General features: G+C 39.9%; 3 protein-coding genes across 3 annotated transcripts; 2 read left to right on the top strand and 1 right to left on the bottom strand.

Moving 5' to 3' along the window:
- Nucleotides 1–201: 201 nt before the first annotated feature.
- Nucleotides 202–19163, bottom strand: naaladl1 (N-acetylated alpha-linked acidic dipeptidase like 1). The gene is made up of 19 exons (XM_068604690.1): nt 18964–19163; nt 18479–18651; nt 17750–17871; nt 16673–16792; nt 6064–6256; nt 5787–5880; nt 5585–5689; nt 5204–5289; nt 4857–4976; nt 4690–4775; nt 4329–4392; nt 3703–3770; nt 3514–3605; nt 2840–2933; nt 2457–2538; nt 2082–2255; nt 1584–1671; nt 1396–1488; nt 202–853 (listed from the first exon to the last, which is right to left on the bottom strand). The coding sequence occupies exons 1-19, from the start codon at nt 19161–19163 to the stop codon at nt 676–678; spliced, it is 2232 nt and encodes a 743-aa protein (XP_068460791.1). The 3' UTR covers nt 202–675.
- LOC137805151 (zinc finger protein 436-like) lies at nt 9338–12205 on the top strand. Its single transcript, XM_068604947.1, has 3 exons — nt 9338–9588; nt 10100–10209; nt 10318–12205. The coding sequence occupies exons 1-3, from the start codon at nt 9417–9419 to the stop codon at nt 11341–11343; spliced, it is 1308 nt and encodes a 435-aa protein (XP_068461048.1). The 5' UTR covers nt 9338–9416; the 3' UTR covers nt 11344–12205.
- Nucleotides 14083–16539, top strand: LOC137805041 (zinc finger protein OZF-like). Its single transcript, XM_068604696.1, has 2 exons — nt 14083–14344; nt 14669–16539. The coding sequence occupies exons 1-2, from the start codon at nt 14173–14175 to the stop codon at nt 15781–15783; spliced, it is 1287 nt and encodes a 428-aa protein (XP_068460797.1). The 5' UTR covers nt 14083–14172; the 3' UTR covers nt 15784–16539.
- Nucleotides 19164–20796: the final 1633 nt, after the last annotated feature.

The following is a 20796-nucleotide window of genomic DNA, read 5'->3' as shown; positions in this document are numbered from 1 at the left end:
ATTCACAGACGGTCTGATGGCTCGGGGGTACAACTGTTTACTACTCCTGTCAGATGAAATAGTTTGGTCACATATTTACGATGTAAATGTCTGAATAATGAAAGTCCTCATCCCTCATTGAATGTGACTCATTCTTACTCAAGCAGAAATGTTTGATCTCTGAAAGAAGAAAAAAATACCACCTTTGTTTTTTGTCAAGAAACCAATGACTGCTTTTTTCTTTGATACATGACAAGACAATGGATTGTACTGTGTTTTTATTGTGGGTATTTGTGTCTCTTATGTCATTAGCGATCATTGTCTCAATTGCATTTGCCTGTTCTTAATTATTGTTCTTGTTGTACTTAATGGGGTTCACACAATGTGGAAAGTATTACACAGGTACTTCTGTAGTGTAAGCAAATTTGAACAGTTGGTGTGCACATGAAAATAAACTAAAACTGTATTAACAGTGGTTCATCTGAAGTGAATAGTTGTAATTAAATGACGACGATAGAAGACACCATTCGTGCTGCTGTTTCGCAATGAGCTTTGCTTATTTGTTACTGAATGCCCTCACTTTATATAATCCAGACTCTCATCAGCTGTTCAGTGCTCATTGGCTGCAGATCCTATCTTAAAAAAAGAAAAAAATCCCATAGCGAGGACAGTTCCTTACTCCTTCCTCCGCTTCGTCTATATGACGTCAACCAGTGTGTGGGCAGCGCCCTCGATGGCCTGGCTCAGGACTGACAGGTGGTAGTGCACTTTGTCCCAGGCGCTGGATTGTCCTGATGACTCAGCGCTGGCATAGGCATCAGCCAGACCGGGGAAGGTTGGCTTTCCAGCACTACTTGAGGCCCAAATAACATGCCTGCGTGAGTTACAGGGAAATAAAGAGTGATAAAACAATGATAGGCAACGGCACAAATGAAATGTGCTGAGTCATAATGAGGTGGATATTCGCTGCAATTATCCCTAACGTGGCACAAAAAGAGGAGCGTAAGAGAAGGTCACGGAGAGGAAAAGATTTGCAGAGAGGCAGAGCTCTGCGATTCCTAAACAATGCAACATTATATGCAGCATAAATACAACTTATACAAAAATGCTTTCTTTAGCTACAGTCATTTGAGTATGCTCATAAGGAGGATTTAAAGCACACAGTATTTACTTGAACCGTTTTTATATTGTGTCACCAGGATCATTACTCTCTGACTCCCCTGCTCGTCTCACTAGCTTGTTACTCTAAATCTGAGCTTTTAGAAGGCCCTTATCCCTGTTACTGTCATATACCGTATGGCCATCAAGTATAGTGCACTCAAACTACACATGGCAAACTTCTTTAGTTTTTACACACAGCACCAGGAACCAACATGAACTCCTTAGGGATTTTAGACTGACACATCATCATCTTACCTATATGCATATTTATCTGGGAAGGCCAGAGGGTCCAAGAAGGCTCGGTCCAGCAGCATGAGCTGGTCATTGATCCTTCTGACCTTCAAAGGTCTAAGAGAAAAGAGACAGAGACAGAGAGGGAGGTTGGCCCGGCATTCGTTTCTACTTGGACGGCATCGGAGATCAAAATATGTTTGTGCTCTTACGTTTCATTTGCCAGGTCCGAACTGTGAATCACCTGGTCCAAATGGGTAGCCGCACTGCGAAAACTGGCCACTGCGTATTTTAGTGGTTCTGAAACAAGACACAGATCAGCTGTGCAGCCTCCCGGCAAAGACTTCACCCTCTCTAATCCTCTGTGACTGTTGGAGAAACTGATGCTACTTCTGCCACTCGTTCTGTTCTTAAGTGCAGCCTGCAGATACTTTGTATTAGCACTTGTGCCTTTATGTTTTTCCTTAGACATAGACCATTTTGGTTCACATCAAAGACATTGACAACCTCAGGTCAAACAATTAGAGGCAATGCAGTAAGTCAAATGATTATTGAAGCGACCTTCACGTCATTAGAAACATGGCAGTCTTGTTTTGACAATTTGAAACAAAACTCAGATGAAATTAATCTGCAGAGCATTTTAAATGGTTTGTTGTGTGCTGCAATATTCACCTGCATCACTCAAGCATCTTTAACTGTCTTGTGCTTACCCATGGAGATACGCCTGGCTTGCAGTGTGTGCTGATATAGGGTGACTGCTGTGTTTAGGTAGTCCTCCAGAATCTCTGCATAGTCACTGCAGTTTAATGGCAACACCAGGCTGTCAGCCAGCCGGATCAGGATGTTTCCTGCCGTCCTGGCAATGGCCTGGTGACTGACAAATCCTTAGACGAGGAAGGAGTAGCATGAGATGTTATACAAGATATATTGTTGGTAAATGTTTTGCTTTCCAGTTGTCAGAGTTGACAACATAAGATGAAAAAAATGAGTAGAAATGGTGCCAAATGTGTGCATGACATAACAAAATAAAGCATAATCTTAATTTAGTACTGAAACAGAAAAAAGTATGTGACATCACAGCTCACCAGGATCAATGAACTTTGAAGCGTAGTCAAAGGTGTCATATGCTGTGTGGTACGCTGGGTATATCCGAGCATTCGTTTTACTCTGTATGAAGAAAAAAAAACATAGATCCAACATTGAATTCATTTTCATAAAAATAAGAACTTTCCCACGGTGCTGGACTTTTGAGACTATTTTGGCTGTTTTATTAAATACCCTTTTGCAGGGCACAGATGAAGCTGGCGTACAAAGAGGAAGGGTGGAAAAATTCATTGAGTTTTGCTGCCCCTTATATTTCAAATCGCACGGCAAACCCACAAACCAATTTCTGAATCAGTCACGTGGTACGGCCGGCTCACGAGGCTTCAAACGTCACCACATACGTCACCAACACAGTCTTGCATACCTTATCGTATGTGTACGAAATGTCCATGGAAGTGATTCCCAAGTAATGGACAAAGGCAGCGTAATCACTTCCTGCTCCTGACAAGTATCCCATCCTGTCAAATAAAGACAAGAAACATCTTGTATTGAGCGCATGGGAGACCCCGAGTTGTCCCATTGGCACACATTTGGTATACTTGAATAAACTTGTGTTCAAGATGCAAATCCCCTCACAATACAGAGAAAAGGCTGCATACTGCATGTAAGGTACAAAGGGCATTTTCAATGCAACGATTTCTTAAATGTTCAAAAAGACAAAACTAAAGAATGTGGGTTGATCAACTGAAGTGCTGCCAGTTCAAGAATAATATTGTATCCCATGACATTCTGTTGTGGCTGAGTGTTTCTTTTCAGCTGCAAACAATTAGATCCAAGCATTTACACCTTTGCAGTAATATTATGACTTTGTTGGCCACCACGGGCCTATTGACCTCTGATTAGCTCCCTACTGAAGGGCAATTTTATGGTCAAGGTGGGTTCACGATTCTCAATCACTCTGATCCAGGATTTAAACAGTTAAATAGCTGACCTTATTGTTTCAAAAGTCCAATCCTGAGACAAAACCTCGTTGGACTAGATAAACAATGGACGAAATCCAAGCTGTGAGAAGATTAGAGAGGTGTAACTGTCCATTACTTGGGAATGAGTCCATTGGCCAGGCTTGTCCTGTTGGCATATCGAATCCAGTTGTTGTACACAGATGTGGAGTCCAGTCCTGGTGCATCAACCTATAGGGAACAAACACACTTTAATGCGAGAGGTCCCTGGTGGCAAAGTTGAAATGCTGGGGAGAAACTAACATGTACGTTTTTTCTAAGCGCTCACTTGTTTCGCGGCTTTGAAGATGACGTTCTGAAGTGATGGCATCCCAGAAGCCCTGAGAGTGGCGTTGGCTGCGGAGTGGAAGATTTTGTACCAGAAAATAATACACGTCTCAAATAGATAGCATGAAGAACATTCCTATAAAACATCTAAACACTAAAAAATAATTCTTCAAACAAGCAAAATTGTAAATTTGTTATTTGTTTGGAGAACATTTTTGATATTTTTTCCAACTATAATGGCTGCAGCTGTCCAGGTGAAACCAAGGATGAAGACTATAACAAGGAATTATTTACTCCTGACAAGTTGTCGCTACTCCTTTGTATCAAAAGAAGTCAGTAATGGTGGTTCGGGCATCTAATTCAGATGCCTCCTGGACGCCTCCCATTAGAGGTTTTCCAGTCACGTCCAACTGGGAAGAGGCCCCGGGGAAGACCCAGAACATGCTGAAGGGATTATATCTCCCGGCTGGCCTGGGAACGCTTCGAGGTCCCCCAGAATGAGCTGGAAAATGTTGCGGGTGAGAGGGAAGCCTGGATCGGTCTGCTGGGTGTGTTGCCACCGCGACCTGACCACGGATAAGCGGCTGAAAATGGATGGATGGAAGTAGTACAGCAGGAACTTCTTACCAAAAACAGCTATGTCCACATTGATGTAAGCAACAGTTCGCTCACTGAGCTTGGTGAAGTATTGCTGGAGAAAAGACAAGAACATGGTCATATTCACATAAGAAGAACATTAAAGCAAATCTAAATCATAGAATAATGGTACATTTTGTGAAACAGTTAAACAAGTAATGAGTAAATAATTTAGAAAAATGACATTTGTTATACAGGAAAGTCAATTTAAAGTTTGCTAACATTAGCCACCATTAGCTACCGATCATACCAGGCCAAGAAAGGTTGTATCAGTGTGTTGAATTGACAATTAGAGTGTTTTATTGCTCGTGAACACATGAACATACTCCTTGGAGGATTATTCGCAAATCACCTCTGTGTATTCTGCAGACCCAATGAGGCCAAACTCCTCTGCTCCCCAGCTTCCAAAGATGATGGATCTGCGAGGCCTCCATTTGCCTAAAATTAAGAGACATTAAAATTGTATCTAGCAATATAAGCAAAACAATTGGACTTTCATTAACCTATGACTGCCCTCACCTTGCTTCACCATCATTCCCAGCACTCTGGTTAATTCCAGCATGACAGATGTACCACTGCTCGGGTCGATGGCACCATGGACCCAACTGTCCCTGTGGTTCCCATAGATCACATACCTGTCTGTGGACACACACACAGACACACAGACACACACACAGAGAGAGAGAGAGAGATAGAGAGAGATAGAGAGAGAGAGAGAGAGAGAGAGAGAGAGAGAGAGAGAGAGAGAGAGAGAGAGAGGAGGGGTGGGGGGGTACAGACGCAGATTACAGACATAAAGCAGAGTAATTACAATTTGCAAAAAGATGTTATAAAATGGCTATTTTGGACTTGGTCAGCAATCTGACCTGGCTCAACACTCCCTCTGATAACTCCCATCACATTGGAGGAGTTCTTCAACTCTTCGTTGTTGAAGATGTCCAGTTTCACGTCACTGGAAAATTTCAGTATCAAGCAACAACAAATTGAGACAAAAGAATGTTCCACAGCAACACTGCTGTGTCATCTTTAACAGGAGATTCTATGAAGAAGAAACAATTATTTTACGGAAAAAACTCTAGTATGTCCTTGAAAATGTTATATTTGTCATCTTCAGCCTTAATATACATGTGAAGTAAAAATGAACCGTTTGATGATGTTTCTTTTATTATTCAAACAGGTTAATTAATAATTCTTCAAGATCAACTTAAAATGCAGCTAATGCTTGAATTTGTCTGGCAGTTGACTACCTGTTGTTGAAAGCAGATGTTTGTTTGAACCCTGGACCGCCAAAGTTGTAGGTACAGTTGAACGCTCCCTGCCATGAAGCTAGAGCAGCTGTTCCACCTAGCTCACTGAAATGACCAATGGAAACACAAGTCAGAATTAATTCACAACCAACCCATATTTGGAACGTATTAATCCCCCATCCAGATTCATCTCATCACAAACCAGATTAGTCTGTAGGCATCCTCAAATCCGATTGGTTGAATTGGAATGGGAGGGATCCCAGTGATGTTCTTGGTTGGAATTCTGTAGGTGTCCTCTGCAAAATATTGTATGATTTTGAAGATTATATTGAAAACTTAAATATCAAAACATAATAATAATGTATATGACAAGATTGTATCTTTGTATGTCTCTTAGAAGCTGTGGTAAACATCCCTCTCTGGATTGTATTTAAGTCAAAGTAGAATAAACATACAATACAAAAAAAGTCGCTGGTTACCTTTGGCAGCCAGGTAGGGTGTGAGCATGTCTCCATAGTGAGTGTTAAAAGAACCTCTCTCCACACCAGATGGCGGCATGTACCAGGAGTGAGGATATGTCTCATTGCTGTCAGACATGAAGCCATCGTTGATGTCCAGAGGGTCTGTGTAGACAAGCACACCAATGACTCCGTAGGGTGCTGCATTGATGGCCTGAATTAGACACACATGGCATTTAATTAAAAACATGATTAATTGATTTACACATTTTAATAAAATTTTGTAAGCTATTGCATCGTGTAGTTTGGCAGCGCTCTAGGAAGCAGTGTTCGAGTGTGTTCCGGGGCTTTTATTTTGAAAGGGGGGGGGGGGGGGGGGTCGAATGAGAGGTGCAGAGATGTTTGTGGTGAAAAAGGGAAAGAAGTTAATAAAGAAGTTGCCGGTTTGGCTGAACGAACGATCCTCGTGTTGTTGTTTTCTTATGATCATACAGTAGGCTACAGGCGCAAGAAGACCCCTCGGTTACACTTTTAACTGCAATTTCCACTTGGAAGCATTGCTATCGTTTTTTTGTATTTATTACTGAAGGCCATTCAACACCACTTAATTTTGGGAATATTATTTTTTTGTGTTTAGTGTTGTTGACTCATGTGCCGTTAAGGTTGATTTAAGGCTGATTAGAGGCTGATTTATACGTAGGTTTTACGCAAAGATGGAAGCACGCAAGACACGCATGGCCGACCGTGGTGAAATCGGCCATTTTGCATTTCCGGTTTCATAACATAATACCGTTGTTTTTAAAAGCCGTAGCAGAAACACAAACAATGGATCCCGTTGAAGAACGTTTGGCTGAAGAGGTCCGCAAATATGAGCATTTATATAACCCGTCTGACGGAGTATTAGGACCCGCAGATGAGGTGAATTCCTGGAGGGAGATATCGGTGAACGTCGGTGTGCATGTCGACTCACGGTCGTTGCGCCACCTACTGTTCTGGCGTATGGAAAACACAGGGGAACAAAAAATCTAAACACGTCCGTCAATCCGACTGCGTGGCCAGCCGGAGTTGGAGTTGCAGAAGTATAATTCAAACAGGTTAATCAGCCTTCAGCCTTTATACTCGGGTTTTACGCAGAGACGCAAGCACACAAGACACGCATGGCCGACCTTGCGTGGTCAAATCGGCCATTTTGTGTGCTTGCGTGCGTCACCCCAAATTTCTGACTATACGTCAAAGCAACGCAAGTCCACAAGGCTGTGATTGGTCTGCTAACCACATCCTAGTAGCTCGCGCGTGTGCCGTTAGCTGTCGTTTACTGTTCAGTTAGCCGTTAGCTGCTCAGTTAGCGAAAAACGATATTGTAGTCATTGCGAAGGTAAAACAGCAATGTCGTCAGTTGAGTATTTGAGAGAGTTTGTCCAGGAATGTCAAAAAAAGTCATTCTTAAAAGTTGTATTACAAATGTTTGCATACATGCATGCTTATCACAGGGTTGATACAGTTAAATTACCCCAAAATTTCCAGTTAATTCCTGTTAATTTTTGTTAATTTCCGTTAATTCTCGATAATTCCCGTTAAATCCTGATAATTCTCGTGGAAAGTTTCCAACTTTGAATATTCCCGGAATTTTGCAACCCTAGTAATGATGTCAATACAATTAGACAACTTATGTTTTTTGACGACTTCATTTAATATTTTCATGTAATTTGCATCAACTTGATAAAATAATCGTTGTTTTGGATTTTAGAGGTGACCCACAGACAAATTGTAGGTGGTGTGCTTCATGGTGCTGTCAAAGAATCAGCCGAAGCTATTGTAAAGAAAAGTGATTGAAATGTAAGGATCAGTGCCCAAAGGGGAAGTGCTGTTTTAAAATTGTATTTCCAAGGTTATGTTACACAGGTATTACACCACCTCAGTTGTTTTTAAACTCTGACCTTTATTTAACCACAAAAGTTACTTTGCTGATTAAGCTTTTTACAAACAAAAATTGATAGTGCCTTCAATATTCTTTCTTGTTAAATTATGCATTAGTGTGAAAAATTATAAAAATGAAATAGTTCCACCTCAACAGACCCACTCTTTTTTCTTATGGGGAATGGTGAGGGTGAAAGACTTGCATGTTTTTTTTAATAGTAATTCAAGGCTAGTGGTACATAGGAAATATGGTGAAAATATATGATGTTTTAAACTCCTGTTCACAGTTTGATATTGGCCAGTCAAGCGATTAAAAACCGAGAGAAGAACGAGAACTCCGCTCAAACCTGACTAACAGTGTCAGCGGAAGAAAACACAACACACACGCTTGTTGCCTTACCTGTACGCACATGCAGAGGTACCTGGAAGATGATACTGTAGGTTTTAGTTAATTTGTTAATATGCAGCATCGCACTTAGTTTAGTATTTGAGAGAGTTTATAAATGAGCGATAGAGTGCTGCTGCAGAAGAAAAATTTGGAGTGAAAAAAAAAGACCACAAGCTCCTCTCTTTCAAGTCATGAAGCCAAAAGCAAAGAAGGCACTCATTGAGTCTTGGAGTCGAACTAGAAATGCAAATCCAAAAGTGTCATTCAAATGCAACGTATGTGGAAAAGATTTCAAGTCTCTTTTTGGGCTGTTGCTGGCACAAAAAAAGAAAAACTGTACTTGATAGTGAGTGGTTCACACCGTGGCAGCAGCTCTGTATTCAGGAGAAGAGCTCCATTCTGGACCAAGGGGACCCAGAGCCTTCACAGATTAAAGAGGGACAGGAGGAACTCTGACCCAGTCAGGAGGGAGAGCAACTTGAGCTGAAGCTGAAGACTGAGACCTTCATGTTGACTCCTACTTATGACGGTGTGTTATAATTCAATTGCTCTTTGGCTGATAGTAATTTGGGAGGAAAACACAAACCTGACTCCCCAGGAAACATTGAAATATGGTATAATATGGTAAAGCAATTAAGTGGAGATGAGCTAAATAAGTTACTAACCTTGTATAATAAGGTGTTGGTGGAAGGTAGTACACCAAGCTGAAAGGAGGCTGTTATTGTCTCTATAAAGAAGCCAGGGAAAGACAAGGGATGAAAGGAAGAGAGCTAAGTAATATACTAAAGTGGGAACCTGGTAAGCTGGAAGAAGATGATTGGCAAACATTTGCGAGCAACAGGACTGATGAGGAAAATGTAGTAGGTGAGAACCGGAAGATGGCAGTAATGCAACAAAAAGGATGCAAGCTGCCGATGCAAGCTGCCACAGAAGAAGAAGACAACAACCCGCTTCTACTGTCGGAACTTTAAAGGTGTGGCACCCGGCGGAAGTAAACAACACGCGCCAGCCGTTAGCTGCTCAGTTAGCGGGAAAACGATATTGTAGTCGTTGCGGAGGTAAAACAACAATGTCGTCAGTCGAGTATTTGAGAGAGTTTGTCCAGGAGCGACTCTCTGCCGCTGCTGAGGAAATATTCGGAGTTTTTAAAACAACTATCTTTGAGTACCAGGAAGAGGTTGACCGACAGCGCAGACTCTTGGACATCGTTCGGAAACCTGAAATAAGGCTACATAGGATAGGTGTGTGAAATGTAATAATATTAATTCCACTAAAGAGAGGAATTGTATCTAATTTACTGGTATTAATTAATGCTGCAGTCACATAGATTCATGCAGATGGTAGACAGCAGATGAGAAAAGGTTGGTTCAATGAGGTGAGGCAGCTACTTAAGAATACTGCTACAATGGAATACGATATATTTAAGTCATCTATTTCCTGTCTACGGTTGTATTTAATTATTTACAGAATGTTAACAATATATAGCCAGAACATTGTGCTTGCTTTTAATATTATGTTGTAAACTTAAGCAACTCTCTAGTGTGAGGGAAGAATATTAAAAAAGTTCAAATATTTTATCCAATACTGATGTTGGTATTCTCTTCTGGTTTCACCTAATTGTTCCATCCTGTCCTCGTCCACTGTTGGGACAGCCGGTGTGCTGAATGTCTGGTTTTATGTGAGTTCACTGTTGGCATTTTCTTCTTTACCATCACAGTAGTACCTAATGCCTTTTGTTCTTTGTCCCTCCAGAGCTCCCACAGCAACAAGTCTGTAAGGAGGAGGAGGAGAAGGAAGAGGAAAAGCAGCAGGAGGAGGAGGAAGAACAGGAGGAGGAAGATGAAGAACAGGAAGAGGAAGAACAGGAAGAGGAAGAACAGGAAGAGGAAGAACAGGAAGAGGAGGAGGAGGAAGAACAGGAGGAGGAAGAGGAGGAGGAGGAGGAGGAAGAAAAGGAGGAGGAGGAAGAAAAGGAGGAGGAGGAGGAGGAGGAGGAGGTAGAGGTAGTTCTCAGTGAGCGGCAGCTCTGTATTCAGGAGAGGAACTCCAGTCTGGACCAAGAGGACCCAGAGCCTCCACAGATTAAAGAGGAACAGAAGGAACTCTGCACCAGTCAGGAGGGAGAGCAGCTTGAACTGAAGCAGGAGACTGAGAGGTTCATGTTGACTCCTACTTATGAGGAAAGTGACCTCAGTGAACCAGAACCAACAGTTGACCAGCAGCTCCTCTCTTACATCTCTCTTACATCACCTGAGAGCCCAGATCAGGAAGGAAGCGAGCATGAAGACTCTGAATCAATCATAAATGCAGAGCCAGAACCAAAGAAAAGACATCACGAAAATAGAAGTCACTGTGATGACGGGAACGTGTTCAAAATTCGCCGTACTACTCAAACAGGTAAAGCGTTTTTCCAATGTGACACGTGTGGCAAAGCGTTCAAGTTTAGGTTGGATTTGTATGTACACCTGAGAACACACCCAGGTGAGAAGCCGTATTATTGCAAAACATATGGAAAAGATTTTCCATCTCGTAGTCACTTGATGGACCAAATAAGGGCACACACAGGTGAGAAGCCGTTTTCTTGCAAAACATGTGGAAAAGATTTTCGATGTACTAGTGACTTAATGCGCCACAATAGAACACACACAGGTGAAAAGCCTTTTTCTTGCAACTATTGTAGGAGACAATTCAGTCAGGTATCATCATTGAAGGATCATATCAGAATCCACACAAATGAGAAGCCGTATTCTTGCGAAACATGTGGAAAAGATTTTGGACGTAATAGCAACCTGATGAGACACATAAAGACACACACAGGTGAGAAGCCATTTTCTTGCCATACATGTGGAAAAGATTTTCGAGATGGTAGTGAGTTGATGCTCCACGTAAGAAGAGCCCACACTAGGGAGAAGCCGTACCGCTGCAAGATCTGCGGGGAAACATACTTTGAGGCGTCTAAATTAACAAAGCATATAAGATTGCATACAGACAAGTAGCCTCGTATTTGCAAAATACATAAAAGATAATTCAATTCTCGAGTTCAGTTCGTGCAAATGTTGATACTTTTTTATTTTTAGAATCAGCTTTTAGAATATACTTCAGTAATATGAGTGTAACGTGAACACTGTTGAGGCTGACAAACCATCTCTCTGTATTTTTGAGTCAGTAATGGTGTCAATACAATTAGACAACTTCTGTTTTTTGATGACTTCATTTAATATTTTCATGTATTTTGTATTTGCCTCAACTTGATAAAATGATTGTTGTTATGGATTTTAGAGGTGACCCACAGACAAATTGTAGGTAGTGTGCTTCATGGTGCTGTCAAAGAATCAGCCGACGCAATTGTAAAGAAAAGTCAATGAACTGTAAGGATCAGTGCTCAAAGGGAAGTGGGCAGCAAAATGCAGTTTCTTTTATTTTTTTCATTTTACCTCATGTATATATCTGATAATAAAATTTTGAATTGATTAATACGAGATTCACACTGAGGTCTAAAGCTTTAAGTATGACATGTTCATCAAGGCTGCACAAGTGTCTCACTGACATCAAGAGTAAAAGTAGTCAAAGTAAAGAACTGTTCTTTTATGAGTGTTAAGTTATACCATGCAAGAGGTGTTCTAATGTGGCAGCTCACCGACTGCAGATTGTTAATTGATGATTCATTACCGCAGCTGATACGATAGTTTGATCAGTGGAGCGGCCTCATGTTGAACAAGCTGTGGTGGAATGTAACTACATGTACTCAAATACAGTAATGATGTACAACTTTGTCCTCAGATGGCTAAGATTTCATTTAAATTCCACATGAAATCTTAAACATAATTGTTTTATTTAAATAAATGTTGGTTCTTTTGACTTTGATTCTTTCTACTTTATTACATTTTAAATATTGTACTTTCGGAGATGACTACCTTTATTAAACCACAAAAGTTAGTTTGCTGGTTAAGCTTTTTACAAACAAAAATTGATAGTGCCTTCAATATTCTTTCTTGGTAAACTATGCATCAGTGTGAAAAACGATTTAACGTTTAAACCGAGAGAAGAACGAGAACTCCGCTCTAACCTGACAGTCAGTGGAAGAAAAGAATACACACGCTTGTTGCCTTACCTGTACGCACATGCATAGGTAGATGATATAGGTTTTATTTCATTTGTTAATATGCAGCAATGCACTCCGTTAATTATTTGAGAGAGTTTATAAATGAGCGCCAAAGTGCTGCTGCTGAAGAAATATTTGTAGTTACTGGCAAAAGAAAAGAAAAACAACCTGTAGCTGATAGGAAGTGTGTTAGGGAAAAAAATATTCTCCTCTGATTACAAGATGTTTGATGGCCTGTGACTCCTGGGTGAACTTTACCCTAATTATGACTAAGGTTTTAACTTTCCCTTACACAAAGTTTAGTTTGGTAGTCGAGTGATCTGCTATATCTGTATGTTCGGGTCTAAAGACAATACACATCATTGTTGCTGTTATGGCTTGAAACATATCTATGGGATGATGGAAGGAAGGTTCATGATCAGTGTCACGAGACATCATGAGAGCTTCTGTTGATTGTGTGTTTTATGTATTCAAGATGTTAACTCTCCGCTTATTCGGAGAGCAGACTTGTATATGCAATTAGTAAGGTTACACGTATCACTGACTGCTCCTTCTTTGCAAAGAATAAATGGCCTGATTAATGATTTTACAGCCGGTGTCGAGTAACAATTTTTCAAACAAACTGTTCAACAGTAGGTATACTGTAAGATTAGTGATGATATGCCTATAGACATTTTAAATTATATAATAACAGAAGGAATTATGGCAACTGCTCTAGATTCTATCTCAAAAAGTAAAGGTAAAACAAGCAGAAAAGCAGTGCCATGGTGAAACAATACCTGTAAAGAGGCAATTAAAAATAGAAACGGCATTCAAGTGAATGAAAAGAACTTGTAACTTTCAGCATATGATACAGTAAAAAAAGCTCAGACATTAGTGAGAAAGACAATAAGACAAGCTAAAAAGACACAGTTGGATGGAAATACAACTCCAAGATGAGAAGTGTGAATGATCAGAAAGATGGGAGGCTAAAGAAGAGAGTGGAGTTATCCTGTGCTAAAAGCTGGAACAGAGGTAGCGGTGACTAATAAAGAGAAAGCAGAGACATTCGCTAATACGTTTGTAAAGATACACACCAATAACAATCTGTCTGTTGAAGGAAAACAAACAAGAAAGGGGACAAGGTGTGAAAATAGAGAGGCCTTGACGAAGGAGAATACTGAAGATGAATTGAGTGGGCCATTTACATTGGGAGCGTTAAAAAGAGCAGTGGATAAAGCTGGAATGACTGCCCCAGGAAACATTGAAATATGTTATAATATGGTAAAGCAATTAAGTGGAGATGAGCTGAATAAGTTACTAACCTTGTATAATAGGGTGTTGGCGGAAGGTAGCATACCAAGCTGGAAGGAGGCTGTTATTGTCTCTATAAAGAAGCCAGGGAAAGACAAGGGATGAAAGGAAGAGAGCTAAGTAATATACTACAGTGGGGACCTGGTAAGCTGGGAGAAGATGATTGGCAAACTTTTGCAAGCAACAGGACTGATGAGGAAAGTGTAGTAGTTGGGAACCGGAAGATGGCAGTAATGCAACAAAAAGGATGCAAGCTCCCGTTAAACACCACAGAAGAAGAAGACAACAATCCGCTTCTACTGTCGGAACTTTAAAGGTGTCGCACCCGGCGGAAGTAAACAACACGCGCCAGCCGTTAGCTGCTCAGTTTGACGTTCGCTGCTCAGTTAGCGGAAAAACGATATTGTAGTCGTTGCGAGGTAAAACAACAATGTCGTCAGTTCAGTATTTAAGAGAGTTTGTCCAGGAGCGACTCTCTGTCGCTGCTGAGGAAATATTCGGAGTTTTTAAAACAACTATCTTTGAGTACCAGGAAGAGGTTGACCGACAGCGCAGACTCTTGGACATCGTTTGGAAACCTGAAATAAGGCTACACAGGATAGGTGTGTGAAATGTAATAATATTAATTCCACTAAAGAGAGGAATTGTATCTAATTTACTGGTATTAATTAATGCTGCAGTCACATAGATTCATGCAGATGGTACAGGTTGGTACAATGAGGTGAGGCAGCCAAAGAATACCATTTTTTGATATTCCTGTCTACGGTTGTATTTAATTATTCGCTGAATGTTAACATTATATAGCTAGAACATTGTGCTTGCTTTTAATAGTATATTGCAAACTTAAGCAACTCTCTCTAGTGTGAGGGAAGAACTGGTTCTGGTTTCACCTAATTGTACCATCCTTTTGTTCTCTGTCCCTCTAGAGCTCCCACAGCAACAAGTATTCAAGGTGGAAGTAGAAGAAGAGATTTTCTGTGAGCAGCAGCTCTGTATTCAGGAGAGGAGCTTCAGTCTGGACCAAGAGGACACAAAGCCTCCACAGATTAAAGAGGAACAGGAGGAAGTCTGCACCAGTCAGGAGGGAGAGCAGCTTGCGCTGAAGCAGGAGACTGAGACCTTCATGTTGACTCCTACTTATGAGGAGAATGACCTCAGTGAACCAGAACCAACAGTTGACCAGCAGCTCCTCTCTTACATCTCTCATGTACCCGAGAGCCCAGATCAGGAAGGAAGTGAGCATGAAGACTCTGAATCAATCAGAAATGCAGAGCCAGAACCAAAGAAAAAACATCACAAAAAAATAAGTCACTGTGGAGACGGGAACTTGTTAAAGATTCGCCGTACTACTCAAACAGGTAAAGCACTTTTCCAATGTGACATGTGTGGCAAAGCTTTCAAGTCCAGGTCGTATTTGTATGTACACCTGAGAACACACACAGGTGATAAGCCACATCCTTGCAAGTACTGTGAGAAACAATTCAGTCATTCATCAACATTGAAGGCTCATTTAAGAATCCACACAAATGAGAAGCCATATTCTTGCAAAACATGTGGGAATGATTTTCGATATAGTAGTAACTTAATACGCCACATGAGGACACACACAGGCGAGAAGCCTTGTTCTTGCAAAACATGTGGAAAAGGTTTTCGATGTAGGAGTGAGTTGATGGTTCATATGAGGATACACACAGGTGAGAAGCCTTTTTCTTGCCAAACATGTGGAAAAGGTTTTGGACATAATAGTAACTTGATGGTCCACATGAGGGGACACACAGGTGAGAAGCCATTTTGTTGCAAAACATGTGGAAAGGGGTTTCGATGTCGTAGTCACTTGATATACCACATGAGGACACACACAGGTGAGACACCCTTTTCTTGCCAAACATGTGGAAAAGGTTTTGGACATAATAGTAACTTGTTGGTTCACATAAGAAGAGCCCACACTGGGGAGAAGCCATACCTCTGCAAGACCTGCGGGAAAACATACTTTGAGGCGTCTCAATTAACAAGGCATATAAGAGTACATCTAGACAAGTAGCCTCTTATTTGAAAAATACATAAAAGATATTCTGTTCTCGAGTTCAGTTCATGCAAATGTTTGACACTCTTTGTTTATAGAATATACTTCAGTAATATGAGTGTAATGTGAACACTGTTGAGGTTGACAAACCATCTCTCTGTATTGTTGAGTCAGTAATGATGTCAATACAATTAGACAACTTCTATTTTTTGACGACTTCATTTAATATTTTCATGTATTTTGTATTTGCATCAACTTGATAAAATGATCGTTGTTTTGGATTTTAGAGGTGACCCACAGACAAATTGTATGTGGTGTGCTTCATGGTGCTGTCAAAGAATCAGCTGAAGCAATTGTAAAGAAAGGTGATTGAAATGTAAGGATCAGTGCCCAAAGGGGAAGTGCCGTTTTAAAATTGTATTTACAAGGTTATGTTACACAGGTATTACACCACCTCAGTGTTTTTAAACTCTGATGTTTAGAGTGATAAACTGAAGTTTGGGGGATCATTTCCTGCTAATTAGCGTCACCCACCTCTTTCTGATTTGCAACATTACATTTTGTATTTTTCTATTGCATCTACTTATACTTTTCGTTGTTTGGATTTTAAAACTACTCATAGATAATGTTCTACATATTGTTTTCAATAAATCAGCATAAGTAGTCATGATGCAGTGATCAGTTTCTGTTTTCAGTGGATACTCTTTTTCAGTGATATTGCTTTTTCTTCACCTTCCATGATCTCAATAAAAGCAGTCATTGAAAGATTAGAGGTGTTCATTGTATTGATGACATTTGCCAAAGCACTCAAAGCTCATTAGCAACTGCCACTTTTGGTACGGAGGTTTGGTCTCTGCCTTTTTTTTAAAAACGCACTCATACATTATACTGATAAGAAGTCACTCACTTTAGCAGCTCTTCCTGCTCCTCCATATCTGGTGATTGCGATGGTTCCTCTCAGATCCATTGTCTCGTTTAACTTCTCGTAGTCGCTTGGTTTCCCCTGGTTGGCGTACACCAGTTTCCCCTAAAACCATCAGCAAAACGACAACAATTGGTCAACAAAAGCAACACAAGTGATGGTGAAGTTATACCAGGATTAAGTTCAGATCCACACAGCGGAATGATAATTCGGAAGAAAAAAATACATAGACGGGCTCCTGATGGCTTATCAATGCAGTCAACCTCTCAAAGTGTTTTAGCTTTGATGATCTGTTGTGCAATATGCAATTTAGTGGCACTTGTAAAGTCATACCTGACCTTGACTAAAGAGCAATTATCCCAATTGTTTTTTTCTCCTATGTCTTTTCCTCTTTCCCTTCCGAGATCTACATTTGTTGCACCACTTAACTGGGATGTTTTACATCCGAATAAATGTCTTATTTTTCTTCTGTCAGAGGGACAATCATGTGATTTTGTCTGTAAATTACTTTTCCCAACATTATGTATGCCTCATTTAAAGCCCTATAAAACACATCTCTAGTTTTATTTCACCATCTATATACTTTATCTGTGTAATAACCTACTAGACTTTTTTCTGTGACTATATTTCATTGTTTGACAAAGGTTGTCAGCATATTCTTGTTGGAACATTGCCTCCTTTGATTGTTTTTCCTAACAATACTGCATTGACTAATGGGTGAAAATCATCAAGTGGTGTCAAAGTTAAATCACAGAGGGAACTACATTTACTTTCCTTACATCAAATAAATTATTTGTGCAGCTTTAAAGTTAAATTGACTTTACAACAGGACGCCCAGGCAGCATTAGCACAAATTGCAGACTCTTCTATGTATCCCACTCAATACATTTATTCTAGGAGATCAGTGTGCCAGCATGAAAACAATACAACCTAACCTCTTGAATCATTTGTAAGTGAAATTATATTTATATAGGTATTTTTATGATTTACATTTAATAATGACAGATAATAATAATGACATACTGAAGGATCAGCGGTCTTTAAACAGAATTTGAGATTTACCTTTGGCTGTCCAGCAGGGGAGTATGCAGCGTATGGCTGAACCACCTCAGGATCGTCTTGGTCCGGAGTATAACTTTTCTCTTTTTCTCTCGCAGTGTACAGCACAGTATCAGAGGAGCTCACTGAAATAAACAACTCATTGTGAATGGTCTGCCAGTATGTGCAGTGAAACTCAGCGGGACACTGGCAGAATTATAATCTCCTCATTGCCATAACACCACAAAACATCCCCTGTTTAGATTAGGTACCCTTTTCTTTGAAAGTTGGAATGCAAAGTTATTGACTCAATAAATATATATTTTCAGCAGCAATCAAAAACATTATGAACCTGTTATATTTAGACAGTTCACCGCATACAGCTGAGGCGAGCTCATATTACCGTTTCCCAGCCTGAAGCTTAAATGTTTTTGTTTCAGAAGTTATGACCATCGTAGTGTGGAACCTTTTTTTCAGAAGATTTTAATTTATCCACTTGCAACAGAGCAATACACATTCATTATAAACTATGAAAATATCTGAAAACAGCATACATGTAAACTGTCATAATGCATCCACTTTAATAGATATTAAATAAGCCAAAGTCATGTGACCCGTGTAAATAAAGTCTGGAGCTGAAAGTAGGCATGAGGCGTAACATTTCAACGTGGAGTTCCATTTGTTGTGTCTGTTTAATCTTTTTTTAAAGAAAGAGGAGGAAACTAGTAATGTTTTGATGTTTGAATGACTCACCTACAGTGACCTTGTTGGGGTTCTTGGGGTCAGGGAAAGACAGGTAGACCTTGTACTCCTCTCTCCAGGCCTGGTCCAGACCCGTTTCGGGGTCCTGCCATCTCTTTAGCATCAACTGGACTGTCTTCTCGTCTCCAGCTGTGGTGGCCATGTGTGGCACTTTGGTCAACTCCCTGTGGAGGTGGATGAGGATAAAGGATACATGTTTAATCCCGTCATGTTTTGGATAATTCACTGTTTAAAAGCTAAAAGGATCATAACACATGTCACACGGTTTGTTGGGGACGCCACATAGGGATACAGTGACCTGTTGTTTCTCAAGAAACCTTTCGGAATATGCTAAAGTATTGCTTATTTTAAGTTACTTAAGCACCACCTCTTTTTGTTACACTTACCCTTTTTTCAATCATATTTTCTTTTCTTTTAAAAACGTTTTGACACAATGTGTATCAACATGCTCTGAATGTGAACATTCACCAACTCACCGGAGGTTTTCCTGAATCTGGATGTTGTCCACCTCAGACAAAAACTCCTCAATGAGACTCTCGTCCACGTCCTTCGCCACATCATTCACCCAGGACGGCGCGGAGCCGTTGCTCTTGGTGATACCATAGTGGCCGATTAGGATACCCGCGGTCAGTACGGCGGTACCACACAGAATCCCAATCAGCGCTTCCTTTATCATTCTCTCCCCTGGAACGAGTTCTTTAAAGAAAATAGCTGTCCTTCTCTTTGACCCTGAATCTTGTGCCAGACAATGAGCGTTCTTAGAAATTGTTCAGGAATGTTGTGGTGTTGCTTATGAATCCAGGCTTATGTAAGAGAAAAAAACCCTCACATCTGACTTCCAAATGATCACTGCACCATTGTAAAGGTTACTCATTCATGTTTGCATATCGGATGGACTTTCTCCCTTTGTGGATGTGTGTAAGTGTTCTGTGAGTGTGCAATATATGTTTTAATTATATGCAATATTCATTTTTTTTTTGTGTTTGAAACTTTAAATCCTCAAGTTTCTACAATGAGATTATGATTTGAAAAGTGATCGTACAGGATGAACAACTTGACATGTTTTGTGCTAAATGGTTTAGATTTCACTGTTACTTTGCTAAACACCAGATAACTCCAATTAAATTGTCTCACCTGCTCTCCACTATATATTAATCAACTTAAATATAACAAAGGAACTTTACACAATCAATAAAACAATATTTGATGTACAATACAATTGTGTCAGCACTTAAATAAAAAAGCCTCACAACATTAAACTCATAACTACACTATCTTATGTCGCTATAAATAATGAACTAGAGATCATTTAGTTGCTTAAGTTCTCCTTGCATCTTGTGAGTTTAAAGACATAATAGTGCATCTGTTTTATTCTATATATATCACGTAAACATAGTCTTTGTATGGGCTGCATATGACTTGCTCAAATATTCAACTTGTGTGACAATAACACACAAATGGTCTAAACATCAAGAAAAAATGTGTTTAATGTGATAGTTTCTTTAAATGTTAGAGCATTATGTAAAATAAATAATGATCATCATCAGTAGTTCCAGTTGACTACATGCTTGTGAATGTAAGATGTTAATGGTTTTATTACGAGAGTCTGTCACTCTGGCTACATTTCTTTTATTGTAATGATGTTTCAGGCCATCTTCCTATAAAATAATCAATGATAAGACACATGTTATCTAAATATCCACTAAGTAAAGTGTGTGTGTTACAGAAAACAAAGTCATAATCTATATTCATGGAGACGGACCCAATAGTGATTCTTCCTGAAAAGTAAAACATGTCAATTACCCCCTCTTGGGTTACTGACACCATCTCAATCCTCCCAATACACATTAGAGGAAATAAGATATATATCAGCAATATGAGAATTATAATTTGCTGTCATGTATTCACATTTCATTTTGACTGTTAACCGTTTCAACTCATAATATTCTGTACATTACAAACGTTTAATTTTTTGTGTCATAATGGGCGTTCAATTTAAAAAATTAAACGATTTGCCACCATCTTCAATACAAGTTCCTTATGATATGATTTGGTTTCAGGGTTTGGGGAAAGACTCAAGTTTGTATAAAGGCTGGATTTTGTTTCACACAAATGTTACATTTTACAAATGTAACCAAGAGCCGAGCACTGGGCCCTAACGATCGATGTGGGTGGGTGACTTCAGGACACGAAAGGAACAGTTCAAAAGAATATAACATTTATTGTAGCACTTAACCAGATCATAAAAATACAGGACGTCCCAACACATCTAAAAAAAACAACCAAAAGGTATGTCTTAATATCCTTGT

This window comes from Clinocottus analis, unplaced genomic scaffold (assembly GCF_023055335.1).
Source record: "Clinocottus analis isolate CAN_PGR_092001 unplaced genomic scaffold, fCliAna1.0.p SCAF_7, whole genome shotgun sequence".
Lineage (NCBI taxonomy): Eukaryota > Metazoa > Chordata > Actinopteri > Perciformes > Cottidae > Clinocottus > Clinocottus analis.
Note: the sequence above shows the minus strand (reverse complement) of the source record. Positions and strands in the feature narration are given on the sequence as shown.